Below are 20,925 nucleotides of genomic sequence, written 5' to 3'. Positions count from 1 at the left end.
TGTCCTCATCATGGTATTGCTGGAATATTGCTAAAAACCACACTAACTAAACTCTGTGTAGATGCTAACACCTTTATCAAGTTTTCTATACACTGAAACATCATTTAAACAGCAATATAGATGTTGTCTATCCATTATAATTGTTCCTCTTTATCACATGGCAGGATATGAGACATACCTATAGCTTCACTGTTTCACTGTCCCATCTGAATCGAAAGCAACCTGGCAAACATTTGATAACTCTCCTACATGAATAATCACACACGTAGACAGAATGAATCAGCCAGTGAAACAATACGCAATCAAAGTTCAAGTGTCTTCAATATCAAGAAATATGGGCACGAGCCAAATGATTCGAATTCCTTCCAGTGCAATGGATTGAGTTTCAAATTTTAATTATGAGTTTTTAATTTAAATTCAATTTTACATACAAGGTATAATTTAAGATGCTGACAATGACAATGTAATTGTACGAAGAAATGCTGGAGATGTGAGTCACCTGACATAACATTCCTGATAATGATATGATAATGATACGATAATGATACGATGATGACAATAATATGTTGTGTCAATGATAGCCTTGTCAGAGCTCCATCTGGTGGTATCGATGTATGACCAACTCATGACTGGGAATTACGGTAAGGTAGATTAACTGAATCCACATTACTAATTTGTGGGGAAAATATGTCAGTGATTACAGATGCAATGCAACCATGGATTGTCGTGTTTGTAAGCTTACGTCATGTGTGCTTTATCACTTGGTTAATACATTCCAGTGCTGTGTGAAAACAGGTGGGCTGAATGGAAGACCTAGCGTGTTTAGGTGAACAATTATTGTGTAACTGTTGTTGGCTTATAACTTCCTGTAAGAGTGAGTGAGTGAGTGAGTATTGTTTTATGCTACATCAGCAATTTTCCAGCCACAGCAATGTGTGTGTCTTTGCACATGTGTCTGTTGTGAATAAATTTCAGCAAAATTTTGTGCATTTTACCAAATTTTAGACAGAATTAAGTGTTCATGTCTAAAATGTAAAAAGTGAAAAAAAAAAAATTGACAAAGTCTAGTTAAAATTGAAATAATTACTTTCACAGAAACTGTCTTCAAACATCAGAATATTTGTAATCCAAATCAGGACACTAACTCCTATCTAGAATGCTGTGATAACTTAAATGTAACAGCTGTGTTGAAGGAACTGCATTGATACAAGCTAGGGCCAGAATTGACATACAAGTGCCTCCAGGATTTGGCTCCCTCCTACCTGTCTGAACAAAATGCTCTGACATAAGTGACATTTTCAAATCTAGACTTAAAGCCCCACCTTTCCTAAGCATATTACTTAAAATTTCAGCTGTAAATATTCCAGTGTTGATATTCCATAGTGCTTTCAACATGTCTTTGGGTTTGAAATAGGTGAATCATAAATAGGCATTTATAATTACTATTAGAATAATGGACATATTTGAGGCCAATATTTTAGAACCAGGTCATGTGACTGATCTGACCACACAGGCATGACAACCTGATCGTATCTTCTGACTTATCACAATATCACCCTATATGATTTGAAAGCACATGTTGTTAAGGATGCAATTGAACATATGATGTTAATATTCTTATGTTGACACAAAATACACTAAGATAACATCTACCATTATTCTGCTAATGAAATGTTATTCTAAAACAACATTGTATGCTGGATGTCAAAACAGAGATGTCATCATAACACTGTCATTTGCATACTGGACAAATGAACAACAATGAACAAATCATTTTGTTCTTTAAAATTTAACTGATCAATATTCAACAGCCCAGATCAACAACCAGACAAACATATGCAAATCTTGAACCTGTTGTTGGTTTCATCAATATGTGACCTTCATTACTTCATTACATACCACTGTAATACTAAGGCTGTATACTGGGAAACAGACTGTATTGCAATGTACAGCAATTCAGACATTGGTATTGAGATATGTTTTGCATTATATATTGGCATCTTAAATGTTCAAATGACACAAATTGTACATGTCATTCCTATTGTCTAAATTACACTTGCAAAATACATGTTGTGGCTTTGATAACAGCAATAGCAATATTAGGCAGCATAGTCGGGGATTCTTATTTCTTTTTGCACAATGAAAAGAGACCTAGCCGAGATTAGATGATGCCACGTTGAAAAATGAAGGAAAACATCTATTGTGAGTGAAAGTCTGTGTAGATTTTAACTTAAATCAAAAACATATTTAGAAAAACTTCATATATATTCTGGGTGATTAGAGTAGACTAGTTGTTAAAACATTTGCTTGTCATTCCAAAGATATGGGTTTGATTCTCCATATGGATATAATGTGTGAAGCCCATTTCTGGTGTCCCCCACAAAAAGTGGAGTAAAACCAAACTCACTCACTCATTCACTCATATATATTCTTTACCCAATATACCGGTTATCAGAAAAAAATATCACAATATGCATCAAAAAACATACTGAAATATACTGGTATACTGTGCAGTGCTAAGAAATACTATTGTAAGGTACAACAAACCCAGCTCACTTTCTCTTCAGCAAGTCCAGATTTAATTCCTAAGATATTATTATATATGCTGCTTCTCATGTTATTGCAAATTATGTTTACAAAGATATTTTATTGTACTGTTGAGGTGGTCAGTCCAGGGGCACTTTCAATAGCTGTTATAACGTTCTACTAACACACGGCTAACCCTTTAATAGAACTGTCATATCACCAGGCCAAGTTTCTGCCACAATCTTTCAATCCTGCTTCTGTGTCTACTGTTCCTGTGACATGGGTATTGAATTATTTCTTTACACATAAGTACAGCATAGAAAAGTTCATCTACCTGTCCCTTAGAAACACTTGTGGCTAGAGGCAGCGGGATAGTGGGAAATTTCTGCTTCAATAAGTTTAATCAAAAGCAACAAAAAAAACATTCTGGCCTCGCCAGGGGTGTGTGACCTTGTCAGACATGGAAATCTTTGGCCAGGACTGGCGATAATGTATATGGGGAAAATGGAGAGTTATACCCTGATATGACCACTGGGCAAACTGACCAATCCTGACAGCTCATTTGTTATATCAGACCAGATGACCGATAACTGTCATATAGACATGGAGAAAAAAACCCTGCTTTTGAAAGGCACAAAGCCGTCAGTTTTGCCCATAAACCAGAGTGAAAACAAACAAAGCAATGGTCAGTCATTAGTGTCTAATGTGATGGAATGGATGCTTTCTTGTTGACCCTTTAGTTTAAGTTTATGGCATTAACAAAGACAATTATTTTGATATAATGGGCAGTGGTCATAGGACAGATGTGGTCAGCTTTTCATGACTTAAGGCTGATAAATGGCATAAGAACTAAGACAAAATTGTGAAAAGATATAAAAAAGACCTGGGAAATTGCATGACCTTGGCAAACACCTTGTGTTGTCACTGTTTTCAAAGGTCACTTCACCAATTTTCACTGCTATTTTATACACAAAAAAACATGTTTTAGATGGGTAATAGAAAAGGCTTGATCACTGGCATTAACAATGTATTACAATTAATTTCATGCTTAGCATGATATCCTTCCTTGATATATCTATTACAGTACAGCATGATATAGCGTAATGTTCTGGATCATAACTTATGGTACAGAATATTCAAAAGTACTAATAGTCTTTAGTTAGAATATAAGTGTAATGTGGGGTAAAAGTTCAGACTATGAATGTGATAAATATTTTGGTGAAACATACTAACACAGGCATGGTAGTGACAAGTTAGCATACTTAAAATATATTACTCATCAATAGGCCAGACAAATTTTATTTCTTGTTTTACACTTTTTGTCCATAAAAAAACTAAAGGCAGGAGGGAAAAAATCCAACAAAATCCCCAGTCAACGTAATCTCCCTTCTAAATACTACAAATATTTTACTATTGGCAATTAGTGAAGTGCATGTTTGGCAAAAAAACAAGAATGGAAAAATATTGTTTATGCAAATTTACATTGTTGGCCAATGTAAACATTGAGGAACATGTATGTAAATGTTTTTTCGTATTCTTGATAAAATATGACTGGTGGGATCCGTGAAAAAAACAACAAGGAGAAATAAAATGGGTCTGGTCTTAATCAAGAAAAGAATACTGCCAGTGATACATGATTATCTGAAATAGAGGGGTATCATATAACATACAGTGTTCACCGTTAATGGCTTCCAGCCTAACACAACATGAAATATCCAGTGAGTAATATTCAGAATGAGTAATATTCAGCTTTATATTGATATTTATGATTCTTTAGCATGTACTTAGAATTACATATAGGAATTGAAACACATGACATTGATATGACAGAGCTGGAGTTCACTAAGTATTCGGGATTGGTTTCTGGGTCTAAAGATTGATGTCATATGAGTTCTTTACCTTTCTTAAGCACAATTCATCTATCGGTACTTTTTGACTCTGTGACAACACAAGCTTAATAATAGACTGTACTTGAGGGCCTATTACTCAATGGAAAGCATTCACTGACTTGAATAAGGAAGTTGCTTCAATTCTCCTCACAGGTGAAGTCACTCCTAAAACCACTGCCTTGGTGAATAATGCTACATAACTGTGAAGGGTCAGAACAATCATGAAAGTTTACCAGCATTATTCTGAGAACGTTTGTCAATTGTACAGGAAGCAGACAGTTATGTGTGTGTGTTTCAAGACAGTCTTTATGTGTGGTGTTCCAGCCATTGTGGTGATGTCCAAATGGTTGTGGGGAGATCTGGTTACGTTAGGTCTGACTAGTGGTATTTATGGCTGGATAACATGACCAGTGGGCTGTGTCATTGTGTCCAGTCATTATGTTGTTGACACGTGTAACATGGTATAGCAGTAATTACACATAGGTGGGTCACTCCATCATTGTGAAAAGCAGTGTGCTAAATGAGTGAGTGAGAGAGTGAGAGAGTGAGTTTTACGCAGCACAAATCAATATTCTAGCTATATGGCGGCGGTCTGTAAATAATTGAGTCTGGACCAGACAATCCAGTGATCAACAACATGAGCACTGATCTGCGTAATTGGGAACCAATGACTGTCAACCAAGTCAGCCTGACCACCCGATCCCATTTGACGCCTCTTACAACAAGCACAGTCACCTTTTATGGCAAGCATGGGTTGCTGAAGGCCTATTCTACCCCAGGCCTTCGCAGGTTCAGTGTTCAAAAAAGTTTCCAAATTTTGCTAACAGGCCATACTAGCTATGTTGGCACATTACTAGCTCTCAAAATAATTTACTGGCCCAGAATCTGAATGTAGAAAGTAAGAATCTCAGAATGGACGAAATCAATACATGAACCTGATGTCCTTAGTATAAATAACTGATCCGTACATGATGTCCCCATTAGCTTTTCCCAAAATATGACATCCTCAACATTCATAAATGATCCAAAACATGATGTCCTCAGTATAGATGAAGGGTGCAGAACATGATGTCCTCAAAACATGCCCATACATATACATAACAAGAAAAAAAAACCCTATTAATGCAGACATCACCCAGACAGACCCCATACTTATCATCTTATATAGATTAACTCTTACCTTCTTCGAGACTAACAAAGCACAGGAACCACGATGAGCACTGCGTAAAATACATCTGTTGCAGGCTACCCAGACTCGCATTGTAAATCTAGACCTGAACTTTCTTCAAGTGAAACCTGTTGCAGACTAGCCAGAGACACACTGTACAATCAAGACCTTAACCTTCCCCAAATGAAACCTCTGAGAGCACCATATACCATGTGACAGGGGAAAAAAGGATATTCTGTGACATAAAACTGAGGACTGTTGACTCTTGTCGTGTTTGACATTGTGCACGATGCACACAGAAAGGTTTCATCATGTCATGCCTCTGTCGGTGCCAGACAAACAATGGACCAGGGTGTTTGGTGTGGTCATCACATGTAGTAAACAGCAGACTCTGATCTGGCAGGTCTGTTTCAACTTCAAACATTCAGCATTACGTCTACATTTTAATGTGTCTGTCATATTTGCTGTTTGGCTCCATCATGATGTGGGTTGGGAGTGATGTAATGAATAAATATGCAAGTTACTATAGACATTGATTATACACAATAAAATCATTTATGTTTTCTAGCAATATGTTTATACAAAAGTTTGACTATAACTGAAATATATTTCTTGATGTGAACAGGACCCAATGGGAGATAAATACATCTGCTTGTAGGCCATCTCCCACTTAAGAAATACAGTAAGCGGTCTAGAGAGTATAGTCTGTTGTAACTGATGAGTGATGTAATAGCTCTGGATACCAGAAGGCTTGGAACATCATACATTTGCCGGAAACAAAATCTGGGTCTAAAAGGTAACAAGCAATGACTTTAGTCACTGGACTTCCTCAAAACCTGTGTGATTAACCAATGACTATTCACATTTCAAAACTGGGTATGACGAACAACCATTCAGAAATGAATTTGTCCACTTTTCAGATAGAAGTAAACAAATATTCAAAAAGTTGATGAAAAATATTGTTTGCCAGTTTGTTTTCTTAAGAGACCATGCATGTGTCCATTATGTCTGTCAGTCGACACAAACCACAGTGAAGCTGACAAACACCAACAATTCTCAACTGAAACCCATAAATTCTCTCACATGCCATGGTTTAATCGTCCGTATACAACTGTGGTGGGATGCCAGCTAAATTAAGGAGATAATCAACAATAATCTCTGACAATGTCATGACATCAAGGACATGTAGGCACACAGCTATTGCAAAGACGAACTAGAAGATAATCTTGTAGCACATGTCAACAACATCAGGCACAGTGACAGGGATATATATCACACATTCTGACAGAGGGCAGTGCATTTCTGACATGGCATGTGACATGTTGAATCACGACAGACAATGCCTTGGCCATCTGCCACGTGACCAGAGAAATTGGACACGCACATGGCAACAGGAGTTATGACTGAGTGATGAAGGCGAGGTAATGGACTATTTCTTGTAGTCCAATATAGTCCATACATCACTGGGGACAGCAAACTGCTGTCATCGAGTCATGAGTGAGGAGGTTTACATCTCCAGCATGATTCCAAAATGATGATGAAATTCTTGAGAGGCATTTAGAAGTTGGTGAACACATAAGATGAGTATATGAATGGCAACCCGAAGAAGGGGCGAGAAGCAGCCCAGAAATGTCTGATATACAATAAGAAGTTGCCATCAATATACTCGTCTTATATGTCTGGTCTAATGTAGAAGACTTTTCTTTTTGGTTTATAAGCACCAGAAGAATGACATAATTTATCAGTTTGATGGAAATGGTTGAGCCTAAGTTTGCAATATTTTTTATTAAAGTATTTATTTTTTTTAGTAATACCACATACTGCAATATTCCAGCAATATGGTGATGGTCTGTACATAACCCTTGGACAATAGTGCCAGTATATTACCATGGAAAAAGTGAAAAAAAAAATATCGCTTCATTATTATTGCTGAAACCCAAAAATGGGGAAGAGAATATATGGATATTGTGTGGTATCAAAGGGTTCAAGAGCAAGAATTGGGAATAACATATCCTTTGGATTGTGGACGTACCCAAGCTCAGTGAAGTGATATTAAAAGTTATATCATAAGAAATACCTATTTGTTGAAATACTATTTATTGGGAGGTAAACTGATTCCATTATCACGTGATAATTTTCCCCTCATAATCGCCATGTTCTATTGTAGAGACCTATCTATCACACCATTCTCCTGCTGTCTCCTGATAGGTCTACAACCTCTGGGTATTTGAATACCAATTTCACAATCTATTGAAAAACTCATCAAATTATGAATGCATAAACATGAAACAATTACCTCATCAAAGGTGGGATGTTATCAGAATCAAACTCATATACCAAAACTTCTACGATAGGGCATACTTTTTTAATTCAACTATTCCTATCTTGCAGATTTTTGTTGTTTATAAGTCAGGTGTGGGTTAAAAAATCTTGCTGATAATATTCGTCTTGTTTGCAGGTCAGACTTGGGTTAAATCACCTCACATATTTATTGAGGGTATGTTTCATGATTTCGAACTGAATCGGGCAATGTTATCCTATGATAACTAATGCTATTGGGCATGTAACATAATCTTGCATCCTGGGAATACTCAACATTTGACAGACGTATACCTTGATGGAAACTCACAACCAGATGTCACCATCTGATGTGCAGGACTATTCCAACGTCACGACCAAATTCTTATCTTGAATACAGATGACCAAAGAGGTCACATGATTTGAGACAAGTATTTAAAATGTGCTTGGGGACGTGATACCGAATGGTATATTGTGCTTACTTACAACACAATTTATCCTCTCTATTTACATACCATAGTACTGAAGAAAATCCTTCTATCCTCCATCAGACAAATCACTGCAGCACATTCACAAGAAACCTCAAACACCAAATACCCAGTTCAGCATTTTCAACAGACCGAACAAGATTGCCTTTTCTAATCTGAACAGTATTCTTTTGTTCCCTTACTTTGTAATGTCCACTGATCATACGTTACACAGAAATTAAGATCAAATACATGGACTCTTTCTGGAAAGTTTTGTCTCGGTCATGTTCATCAAACACTCACGGTTCACTGCCACGATCCACATCAAACATCACAGTAATCGTGAAGTAATAACACAATAGAGTTTCATAATGTCTTCATACCCCATTGACTGTCACCTTAAAGCTATGTTTGGATGTCGTGGGAGTTTAAATCATGGCATACAATACTGATACAGAGGTACGTCATTGTTACTGCGCTGTATTTGTTTTTGAGATTTTAATGTTTTGATGGAAAGCTATTCCATCTAATATCACAGCTAAACATTTGACATTCTGTATATTTGTTCAGATTTGTTCCTTTCTGGTCAAGTGACAGGTCAAACAGAAGATCAGATCACGATCATTCTAACATGTCTGTTGTATTTTTGCTCAACTTATTTTGTAAATTGAGAGAGCAATATTTGATTAAAGAAATATTTGTTGAAGACTTACCTCGAACTCTGAATCAACCTCAAAGTCAAGTTGTGCAATAACGTATGTTTGAAGAGAGTGCTCTGGAGGTTCAACTGTCCCATGTTTTGTAACTTTAAATCCATCAGATTCTACTTCATCTTTATCTTGTTTGTATTTCTTGGAATTTTTCCGAATATTCCGCGGAGATTTTAATGCATCTTTGAAAGCTCTCAATCTTGACCTTTCACGTGGAGAGACATGTGGGGAGTTCGAAAACACTTCTTTCTCAGGTGATTCCTTACTGTTAGAATTTGGCTGTGAGGAAAACCCAAATTCATTTTGTGACTCTGAGTCTGTTGAAGCTTGGTTCACCACAACAAATGTTGGTCGCTGTGAACCAATATTTCTCATAGATACTGATCGTCCAGGAGGCTGAGGTGCTGGCCGTTTCTTTTTTTTCTCTCTTGATCTCCGCAATGTTCCTGGGGATATATCTGAGCAGCTGTAGCTGACCACATCAAGTTGTGAGTCTGATATAGCAGGTTCAGATATCTCACTGGAGACTGAATCAACATCACTGAATTCTGAACTGAGACCGGATGACAGTCGCGATATTGTGAGATGTGACGTCCCCACCATCGCCAAAGATGGCACAGAAGCATGTTTCCTTATCATTTTGCAACTCTTGTCCGTTCTATATCACAGAATTATCCATGTTTAAAAGTACAGCCATTACTCACAAACAGCTCTTTAGTACAACAAACCTTACTAGTTCATCCAGTGTGTCTATCTCCTTTGCAGCCATTTCATATCCAGGTTTAACTCACACACTAGTAAAACGAATATCCACAATTTGATTGACACAATCAGTTTGTCACTTTGTAGTACATTCACTCCGCAAATCCATATTTCATATCCTCTGTGAGTGAAGTAACCGGGGCATGTGGTATGTATTTACTGTCCCTATAGTCACACTGCCTCCCTCACAATAAACAGGCCTGAAGTAAAGCTTATGTGAACTTGGTTTCACTCAGGTGGAGCTTACCTGCTTGATGGATCACTAATCACGAGAACACTCAGCTTACAGTTATATCACTGCCTTCTAACAATCCAGTGAGCATATGATCAGTATAACACAGCCATCTTATCTGTTGTTTTCTTGCCCGTCTGCTCTGCTTGTGAACACCTATGATTACATCTTCTGTCTATCCTCTTCAAACTACGGAGCAACAGGCAGTGTTAACATGAAGCAGCTAAGCGCGACGTCGCTTCAGGCATCCCAGTTCAAAGGGAATTAATGAAGCAATATGAACAAGTCTGTGTGTCTGAGCGTCCAGAGATCCTGTGACCTGCTCTACGACCTGTTTTCTCCACACTCACAACCTTTCATTACAATCAGCATTCCTGATCCACCCAATTAAGTGATGATCTGATCGTGTGTACAAGCAGACGCACAAGCAGACGGTCACATTTATCCCGACATGATGAATGATTCACAATCAGACCACCTGACACACCTACACAGAGAATATACACACTGGCTTGATAAGTGAAATCAAAAACAGTGTGTAAACTGGGGGCGTCTGTGTACACGGATCTTTAGAAAATTGACAGCTGGTAGCATTAACGCTGGATACAGGCACAGAAACCTGGTTTCAATAAATCTGCTTATGCAATCAAGTTAAGGTAAGTTTCTTATACACACTGATGGCTCTCAGTCATAGTGCTATAGTGAATGTTTAAAATACCCCATGCTTGTAATACACATCCACTTGTCTGTCTGCCTAAGAAAATATGAATATTGCTGAATGTTTATGTATACCTGTAGAATATTTTTAATTCCAATTTCAGCTCCAAATCCTAACAGAATCAATACATAAAAAATCTCCAATGTTGAACAACGCTCTCAGCTCTGAGACTGGCACAATCAAGCATCATGATCTGCACTTACACTCACATATTCCAAGTATTTTGAACACAACAATCTACATTCAAATATTCAAATAGGTTTTGTATGTTCACACTCATTTGCAAAATAGAAAAACTTATATACGGCAGTGAAAGAGCAAATAAGGACCACTTCAGCCACAGCAAACCTGTCCTGTTAAAAAGCTAGCTATGTCTGAAGGAATCCACTAAAGATGCATCCAGTTGACACCATCAGAAGCAGACGTCACTTTGGGAGGAGAAGATGTCTACTGAATCAGAGGGTCACATATTATCCCTGCTATGGTGAGATCAGCTCCAAGTTTACACAGTCAGAGAATATCCCGATTAACAAGGCCAAACCCTGGTCAGTTGTTTCAACATTGTCAGAGTCATTAACTCTCCACACTAAACCTTCAGTAACTGCTCCAGGGCTTACTGCAAAGCCCTCAGGAGGCACAGCCTGTGTCACCAACGGGCAGTCTTGTATGAATGTGGGTTGTGTGAAAGGGTGAACAGAGGCCCTGGATATTATAATTACCGGTGGGAGGGTGGAATACCTACATACAGCGCTTGGCTGCTGATGGGATGCGGATCCTCCGAGGACAATACAAGGCAAATAATCCCGCACACAAGTGACAATCCCTTGTGACAATTCATCATAAAACGCTGGGAGACCATCTCCCTTGGTCGAAGTTCAGCCTGACACTAACCTCTGCCCCTTGTGTGCCCACAGCCCCTCCATGTCCCCCAATGTCCACCCTTCTGTGAGTGATAGCAGTTATTATCAGCATGCTTGGAATTCATGGGGATTTGCAGTCATGACTTCCATGTTAAATTTGCAGATTGATAAATCTGTTGTCATGAAAATAGGCTTAAAGTTATTTTTGAACTTTGGATGTTTTTCTTACACCTTGGTGACATTAGGTATGAGAATATTATCTGTGCACACCACCATGTATCTTGAATAACAAAATCAAAGAAAAATGTTTCAGAATTAGGCAACTGAATACTTTGATAAACGTCTTCTGGAGATACTTGATAATTCTCGTGTTCATGTAAAATTACACACACTGACAGCCTCTCAGTAAATCTTTGTCACAATAGGCAAGGAAAAGGACACCAAAACTCCCATTTTCTGCTTTGTTGGTCACACTGTGGTCATCCAATCTGCCCTTAGCCACAACACAAGCCCCAATAGATGGGTGGTCACTTGCAGCCTCTGACCACCTGCTGCAACAAACTTCAAACACCTTTGTCTCAAGCATTCCTCAGTGCTTCAGGCATATTTTCTTTATGCTTTACAGATCTAAGAAATGGTTACTGTAAAAAAACTAGCTGGTTACATAACAGGAACAACAGGCTTTTATAGAACCTCACCCAACCCAACGACCTTGTAAAACAGGCTGGGTGTGGGTGTGGGTGTGGGTGTGGGTGTGGGTGTGGGTGTGGGTGTGGGTGTGGGTGTGGGTGTGGGTGTGGGTGTGGGTACACCCAATGTAACTTAAATCTGAGCATGTATACACCTCAATTAAAGTTAAGGATCACACATTCCTTTAGTTAATCTGTCAATCCATGAACAATTAATTTTACCAGTGTGAAAGAAATGGTGATTCTTAATTGTTTTTATATATTGATGTGAAACTTATGCAATTTTAGCAACTTATATGTGCATGTACATGAATGTATGGTTAATGTGCGGATGGTCTTTCTCCACACATATGTACCTTTACTGCTTTTATACATTTAGTGACTTTGATAATTCTTTTTCATCCTAAGAACACCAATATTTTGAAAACCTGTGATGAAAATTGCCTGGTCTGTCACATATTCACCGATTTGTCTGGCATTAAGGACAGCCCCTCTTTGGCAAATGCTTACCCTTTGAATACATATAAATTTGATAGAAACAAATGATTTATATAAACTGAAAAGGAGTTACAGTGACATGGTAGATTTAGAATCCGGGGAAATATAGATATGCTTCTTTAAAGACTTTAGCGCTGCCGAGAGGGCTGGGCAGAATGGAAAATAACTTGGGACTGAGAGACAGATGAAGGTCTTCTGGATGGAGTAACTTAACAACCAATTATTAACCTCTACTCTCCCTTGTTGAAGAAAAAGACTGGCTGACTTCTTTTGGTTTTGCTCCGCTTTCAGTAATTTTCCAGCAACATCACTAAGGGACACCAGAAATGGGCTTCTCAAATTGTACCCAAGTGGGGATTCAAATCAAGGTCTTTGGTGTGACGAACCAACACTTTATCTACTATGCTAGCCCACCTCCCATTGAAGACAAAGAAAAGCATCAACATAAACAGAACATAAACATTATTAGACTTCATCCAAAAGTATTAAAAATGTGAGCCATTTGGCATTTTATTATTTTCTGTTTTGTTTGAACAAGTGTAAAAGACATCTGTGTACATCAACAGATGTGATTTATGTTTGCTAAGACTACCTATACGCTGTTTTAATTAAACAAAGAAGGAAGAAATCCACAATGCTTTTCTTGATCAATATTCAATTACAGACAATAAAATGCTGTGAGACTGGTCGTGAGATGTGCTAGGATAAAATCGTATAATTAATTTATTATCACCTAAGCATCAGAGATGAACTGACATGAACAGTTACAGGTTGTACAAAACCAAATCAGTTGCACAACCGGTAGTTTTCATAGACAACCCTAAGTGTACATTGAGACATCTGGCATCTGTAATTGGATGACTTTGTCAAAGGAATTAATGTTTATTTTAAATGTATATGGAACCAGAAATATAAACTGGCCATGTTTTTCAATATTCAGTTCTGTTGATGTCATGTCTCTTGAATGTGACACAGATATTTATAACCCCATCACATTTGGTGCAGAAGTGTAGTTGGCGTGAAATAATTATGATAGTCAATTTTTGTTTTGTCGCGGCTCTTAAACTGAGGCCACACAGAGTTCACATGTACATATTTTACTGTTGAGTGTTCATTACTTAAAAAAAGCATAACATGACAATAGACCCTTAATGGAAAACATCTGGTGTTGTTCAGCCTGTAAAACACATCAAACATTGGATTCCAAACATTGGTGCAATGGGTGAAACTCCTTTCTGGGGTACTCCGCCATGATACTGAAAATTGCTAAAAGTTGGTTAAATTCCAACTTAATCAATAAATACTATCGATAAATACTATCGATCATGTATCCTTTATCCCATACGTTAAGTTCCGAGTTAGAACTGGCCTTCAGCAACCCCGATGTTCGATGTTCATGTAGTTGATCACTGGATTGTCGGGTCCAGACTCGAATATTTACAAACGACAGCCATATAGGTGGAATATTGCTTAGTCTGGTGTTAAACAACAAACCCAAACCCTAGTGTCAGTTATATGAGGAGACACATTTTGTTATACTGATATCCCTCGAAACCATATATTTCTGAATTCCATTAAGCATGGCCATTCATAAATTTCATCTCTGGGGTGCCTGTATTCTAGTTTTCAGTTTAAGGGGGCTATATGTGAAAGAGTGAGTGAGTTTTAGTTTTTCAAGGCCAACAGGGTTAAACTGATGCTCAGACTTTGAAAAATAGACATTTCATGGAAAAAAACATCTAGAGTGAGTGAGTATGGTTTTATGCCACTTTCAGCACTATTCCAACAAATGTAACTGATGATAAATATACAATACACTGACCACATATTGTGTCAGGGTTTAAGGCTGTACTGATTTACAAAACAAGATATATGTATTATTAAAAATAGAAAAAACAGCGCTAGATGCTGAGTAATTGCCTAGAATAATATATGTGTGAGCAGGCTTTATGCCGCTTTTATCAATATCCCAGCAATATCACTGCAGAAGACACCATAAAATGTGGTGGAATCGAACCCACGTCTTCAGTGAGACAAGCTGAAGCTTTGACCATCTGGCTGTATACCACCAATCTGTAGAATTATAAGAATGATTCGGGAATATTCATAAGTTTCTCAACTTTACAGGACATCTCCCTCTCCTTCAATCGCCAACACTGACAAAGCATCATTCATGTAAATTTTTGCTGTGTCAGCAATGCCTTTTGATGATTTTTCACAAAAGCAGCCTGTGCTTCTGACATGGAGTGTAAATGACACTCCGGGGACATTAAAGTTGTACATGATTGTCACATGTTTCAGCAATATGTTCTCTTATAAAACAGCGACACAAAAACTGAATCTCACAATACAACTGCCCACTGGTGCTTTGAGCTGCACCCATATTAACTACCACTATTATTACAAACATGGCTCTTTCTTTTCTAAAAAAATTCATCTCAAAGCTGAATTCCAAAACTGATATCCTTTGAGTGATGTTTACAAAGTTTTCCAAAACGCTAACAATGTACCTGAACAAGAAAATGAATGTAATAATGTAAAGCTCTGAAATTGAACAAAATGCTGTTAAAAGAATTTTAATAATTTTTTCTTTCAGTCATATTTGCTTAGGGTCAAGATGTTATTTTAGATTTGGCCATAAACATTCTTTAGCGTAATGTGAATCTAACATGAAAATATTAATCGTAGATCTAGCACTAAGGTCCTTGTGTTGCTGGTCTTGCCTCAGGCAGTCACTTGTCATAAGCACATCAAAGATTTTTGTAATATTTATGATATCTCTAATTGTAAAATACTACATGTTTGTGAATGTAAGATTAGCAAGAGTGTTGATTTTAAAATTGGAAAATAAATTAAGCAATCACTTGAATGTAATATTTTGAAAATGAGACTGCTAAAGGTGAGATTTCAAGTGAGCATCAAGTAGTATGACTGGTTGGTTGGCGGGTTGTTAAACACTGCACACGGGAATATTCCAGGTATATGGTGGTGGTCTGTAAACAATCGAGTCTGGTCCAGACAAACCAGTGATCAACAGCATGAGCATCAATCTATGCAATTAGCTGTAGTATGAGAGACAGTCCTCTCGGTTTTATTATTTAAGATGTACAGGCAGTAAAGATAAACAGATAAATGAAAGAACTCCAATGAAAAATGTGAAAACAGTCACAAATCAAATCTAGGAATATATTGCAAGTCTAGATTGTATCAGCTCTGAAGTTAATCACTGTGTGAGGCTCCTTTGTACATTATTATGAATTGTACCTGGCATATTTCTTTAACTGAAGGTTATTCTACTACGTTCCAATCACTGTCCTAAACACATATGTATCATTCTCACTCACTCACTCGCAGACTCACTCACCCTGAGATACATCCCCTGTTTTTGCCCTCTACAATCCCCTGCTCTTCCCATCTTTCCATCCTTGTTCTAAAAACATTTGTATCATTCTCACCCACTCACTCACTCTGAACTACATTCCACAACAACCCTTCTCGTCTGCACCATCTTATTTTCCCCACAGCCAAGTCAGCCCTGCAATGCTAACGCCCTAAGTGAAGCAAGTCTAGATTTCTCCAGCTTCTGAATCTCTCAACTCATTGGGTCTCCTAATAAATTTAAATGGGTTTATTTGTTACTATCAAAATTACATATTTTACATAAATTACATATTTTACATAAATTACATATTTTACATAAATTACATATTTTGGAACCAAGCATTAGCCTACAACCCTCTCCACAAACACTCCTCCTCCGACTATTACTAGTGAGTGGTATGATAAAGACAGCACTACAAACCAATAAGAAACTCTTAGCAAACACGTATCTCTTTACAGGGACAGAATGCAAGCATATGCCATTGACTTCACCACCTTCAGTAAATATTCCACATACACCTGCACACCTCCAAACTATTCTGCACCATCACTCATGAATACTTCGCAGAAAATACTTGCCTAGGTACAATATGATTTGTTATTAAAATCAGTTAAAATTATGTTTTCGTAGATCCTGAAAACCCAAATGTTGACAAAATTTATTCAACATTCACGATCTTGTGTCAACTCAATTTCATGTTAATGTGTTTCTGTAGAGATAATGGCAGGAGCTAAAAAAGCAGCCATTGTCGATTTTCAGCCGAGAATGAAATTGAGCCGAAAAGTAAAATTTGTATATCCAGCCCCATGAAATGAACATCGTCATAGTCCCAGGGTCGTGTCTCGTCTTATGACTATGGACAATTTCATTACAAGCAAGAAATCCAATCTTATTTTCAAAGTTGATTTATAAAAAATTCAGGTAATAATATTTCAACTGTAAATTTTAACATAAGTTAGAAATCCTTGTCAAGCTTGTAATTCATCAAATCTGTTTCAAGAAACAAGAGCCATGTGTTCGAAGTCAAGGGGTCACAGTAGCCATTGTTGGGATGTGGCAGTTGAATATGATAGCTATATATGTGGCAGAGGCTAGTCTGAAACGTAGATGGAAAGCGTTCACGGATCTCGTCTCTTCATGATGGAGGACAATGGAAGAAACATGAGGAGAAGTATCATGAACCACATGCTGTCTGTTAAGGGTTTCATTATAACAAAAGTTTGCATTTATCAACACACTTCTGTCACGCGCTGTAAGCAGGGAGAATATATACCACTTTAAAACATGAAGATACACAGAAAATCTCATCTGCATGTATTTCTGTCATGTAATATATATATATTGATTAAAAATGTATTTAAATATATGAGTATGAGTTGATGAAACAATAAAATTCCAAGTCTTGCTGAGTATAATAAAGCTTTTAAGGGACACCTCTTGAAATATTTGATATCAAAAGGAGGTGAGTTTCTATTCATCATCCAAAACAATTCTTCTTTTTAAACCATGATGTCCAGTTATGCTGTAAATAGTACAGTCTACCATCAGTGACTGTGAGAGGAGTGATGTCATATGATAGTCACAATATTCTTCAAACACAGCCTATGCCATTTCATTGAAGGAGATACTGGTTTCAACCATGGAAAGGAGAAACATAGTCTTCCTATACTGACTCTCCATCTGGCATCGACAGAATCTTGAACATTTATCAAAACAAGGTCAATATCAAGTAGATAACATTCTGAAACACATACTTATGGAATATATGACGACCAAGAAATAGTGGTGCTTGACCTATTTGGAGGTGTAAAAGTAGGATATAATATAAATATACAGTCATGTATGATACAGTTATGATACACTTTTTCAAAATCGTCTATTCCAACAAAAACCCTTTTCAAAAAACCTGTTTTCCCTCCACTAATGAGTTATTATTTTTGGTATTAAAATCAGCTTCTGAGAACAAAAATCCTATAATATTAAAACTGTTTTCCTACTTCCCATAATTAATTATGTTTGGTACTGAAAGCAGTTTATTAAAACAAAACTTATTTAACAATAAAACTGTGTTCCTACCACTAATCATTCATCTTTTTTGTATTAAGATCAGTTCAGTAAGTACACCATAAATACAATCTCAAAATACCTAATTTCACACAGGGACCATACATTTCTTGTCATGTCAAGTGAAACCTGAACAGCATTTTCAAATAATGGCCCAGAAACAACATCACTGATATTAAGTTTTGATGCAACAGTTCCTTCTAGATCCTAATGTTGTTAAGGACTTAGGTTTTATCTGTCTTCGGTCGAGTCCATTGTTTGACCACCCACATCTCCTCAACATTGTTCGATTTTATTGCCGAAAAATGTAAATACCACTTGGCGTGGCTCCGCCATGGAGGCAGTGATTTCTGGGTTAACAATTCATCGAACAATTTGGTTCCACTTTTGAATTTATGATATCATAAAGGCAGTTAAGTTTAATGACCAGATCACCCACAAAGGCCATAAACTCCAAGCCAAACGTTCAAAAACACGGCCTTTATCTTCCGAAACTTCCATTTCCCATGACATATTTCGTCGTATGTATGATAAGGTTTCCTTACTGGAAATGCATTGTGGAAGACCATCTCTTTCGGTTAATTCCTTTGTTCAAAGTACATGATATGGTTATCTTTCAAAATTCAGTTTTACAATGCATTTATTTTCCACTTTGCATGATACATATTTTCAACAAAATATTTTTAAAGCAAGACTTTGTTGCCATGTTTGAATAAACTAAAATGTCATACATTTCACTGCACTATCACTTTACAAAGCTAAAGATGGATATTTGCTTTTGTAAAAAACTATAACCATATTTGGTGTCAATGCAAAATGGTTCCTGGTACAACCTAACTCTCTCTGTAGTCTTCAGATTCTAATTTTATAATTTTCAAATATTTGATATTGATATTTGAAAACCGTCAAACAAGACACAAACTTAAACGTCAATAAGTGAATGTTCATACAAACCACATATCTGTTACAAGCTATTGTTCTACATAAACCTCAGAACAGTTTCTAAAGTTGTTCGATGACCTCAAAACATTCTCCATTGTTATTGCAAAAACCCATCTTCAAAACTCTATTGTCACACAATACGTATATGATTGCTTTCAACAGGCTGAGTCCCCTTGCCTTTCTGGAAAGAGACAAGCACCCCCTTATTGGCCTTCCACTCTCCCACCCCATCAATGTACACAGGATCGGGTTTCAGCTCCTTCGCTGTAAGACTCTGCTGTTCCAAATGCCCATCTCTTTGCAGAGTTGACAGTGTCAACATACACCAACCCCTACTCTATCCCATGTCCATTAACCATGGAAACACAGCTGTCCCTAAGGGAGGGATTTCTGACTTCACCTTCATCTTACATTGTGTCTTCATTTCAAAATGTTTTGGATATTTTGATAACTGTATCTTTATTTGGCATCACAAAGTCGAAATGTCAGTGACAACTGAACTTACTTGTGGATTGAACTCTCAGCATGATGAGCAAAATATTACATTGAAACAATAAAGTGAGTGAGTTAGTTTAGTTTTACACTACTTTTAGAAATATTCCAGTATTATCATGATGTGAACACCCAAAATGGGCTTCACACATTGCACCCATGTTGGGAATCAAACCCATGTTGGGAATCGAACCTGGGTCTTTGGTGTGATGAACAAACACTTAAACCACAAGGCTACCCCACTGCTCCTTAAGAATAGGAATTTCGAATAGAATTTATGATAAATAATAAATGGACAAAACCTTTCCATATTTCTAACAAAGATCCACTGCACAATTCTAGCTATATGCTGACAACCTGTTTACTAATCATAATCAGTCATGACAGTGAAAGATATTCTGCCCAATGGTGGCATGTCATAAACACATGCAAAGGCAAATTACTTATTCATGTTACAATACAGAAACGTGTAGAATTCAAAATTGGGAACAGCATCATTGACACTGATTTGGAACATTCCTTAATTATAATACATTTAAGTTAGTAATCATGGCTGTAACAGCAAGTATGGTTGAAATTACTCTGTACCTGTCAGCACAAGATCCATTACAGGTGTAATGAACTAAACTATACATGATTACAGATTATTTCATGATGATCTGAAATACTCCAAAACTTTTCATTTATACTCTTTGGATAGACCTGAATGTCTGTCTCAGCAACAAATCTTATGATGACAACAGCAACATTGTCAATGCCACATTATCCTGGCAGAATCTCACACAGCTTCAGTTGACCATTGTGTTCACAGTTTAGGAGGTGAACTCCGCCTTTTATATTCTGTGAGATAATCTCTGTAATAATAGCAGGAATGTAGAGAATACATCCTTGCTTGTTACCTCTAGACATGATACGACCTTGGGTTTAATACTCTTGTTATAGTAGACAGAGTGTGGATCTCACCACATCAAGTAAACCTGTAGGGTTTCACAATATGGGAGTATTCGACTTTGTTAGTGCTATATAGTTCTGTTGTTTGCCTGTGTCTTGGCTGGTTGGTTATAAAATTGTAGTCAGCACCGTTCAAGTTAAATTAATGCACAGTATTTGTTTTTAAACACTACACTCAGCAATATTGTCGCTATAAGATGCTGGGAGCCATTGTTCAAAACAACCTTAGCACTAAGACTACCTTAAGTCTATGTTTAAGGTATGGGAGTTACAGCAC

The 20,925-nt window shown here is 37.1% G+C and overlaps 1 protein-coding gene across 3 annotated transcripts in view; it reads right to left on the bottom strand.

Annotated features, from left to right (window-relative positions):
- The window catches only part of LOC137287666 (rho GTPase-activating protein gacF-like), a 237,826-nt gene that overhangs the window by 80,841 nt on the left and 136,060 nt on the right, over window positions 1–20,925 (bottom strand). The window contains exon 1 of one of the 3 annotated variants that reach the window (XM_067820054.1): window positions 9,062–10,541. The exons of the other annotated variants lie outside the window; for them this stretch is intronic. Coding sequence (XP_067676155.1) covers window positions 9,062–9,697 — 636 coding nt within the window. The 5' untranslated portion in view covers window positions 9,698–10,541. Of the gene's footprint in view, window positions 1–9,061; window positions 10,542–20,925 lie in introns of those variants that run through there. 3 annotated transcript variants of the gene reach the window in all.

Source organism: Haliotis asinina, chromosome 6, assembly GCF_037392515.1.
Source record: "Haliotis asinina isolate JCU_RB_2024 chromosome 6, JCU_Hal_asi_v2, whole genome shotgun sequence".
NCBI classification, from domain to species: Eukaryota; Metazoa; Mollusca; class Gastropoda; order Lepetellida; family Haliotidae; genus Haliotis; species Haliotis asinina.
This window is presented reverse-complemented; position numbering and strand designations above follow the sequence as displayed.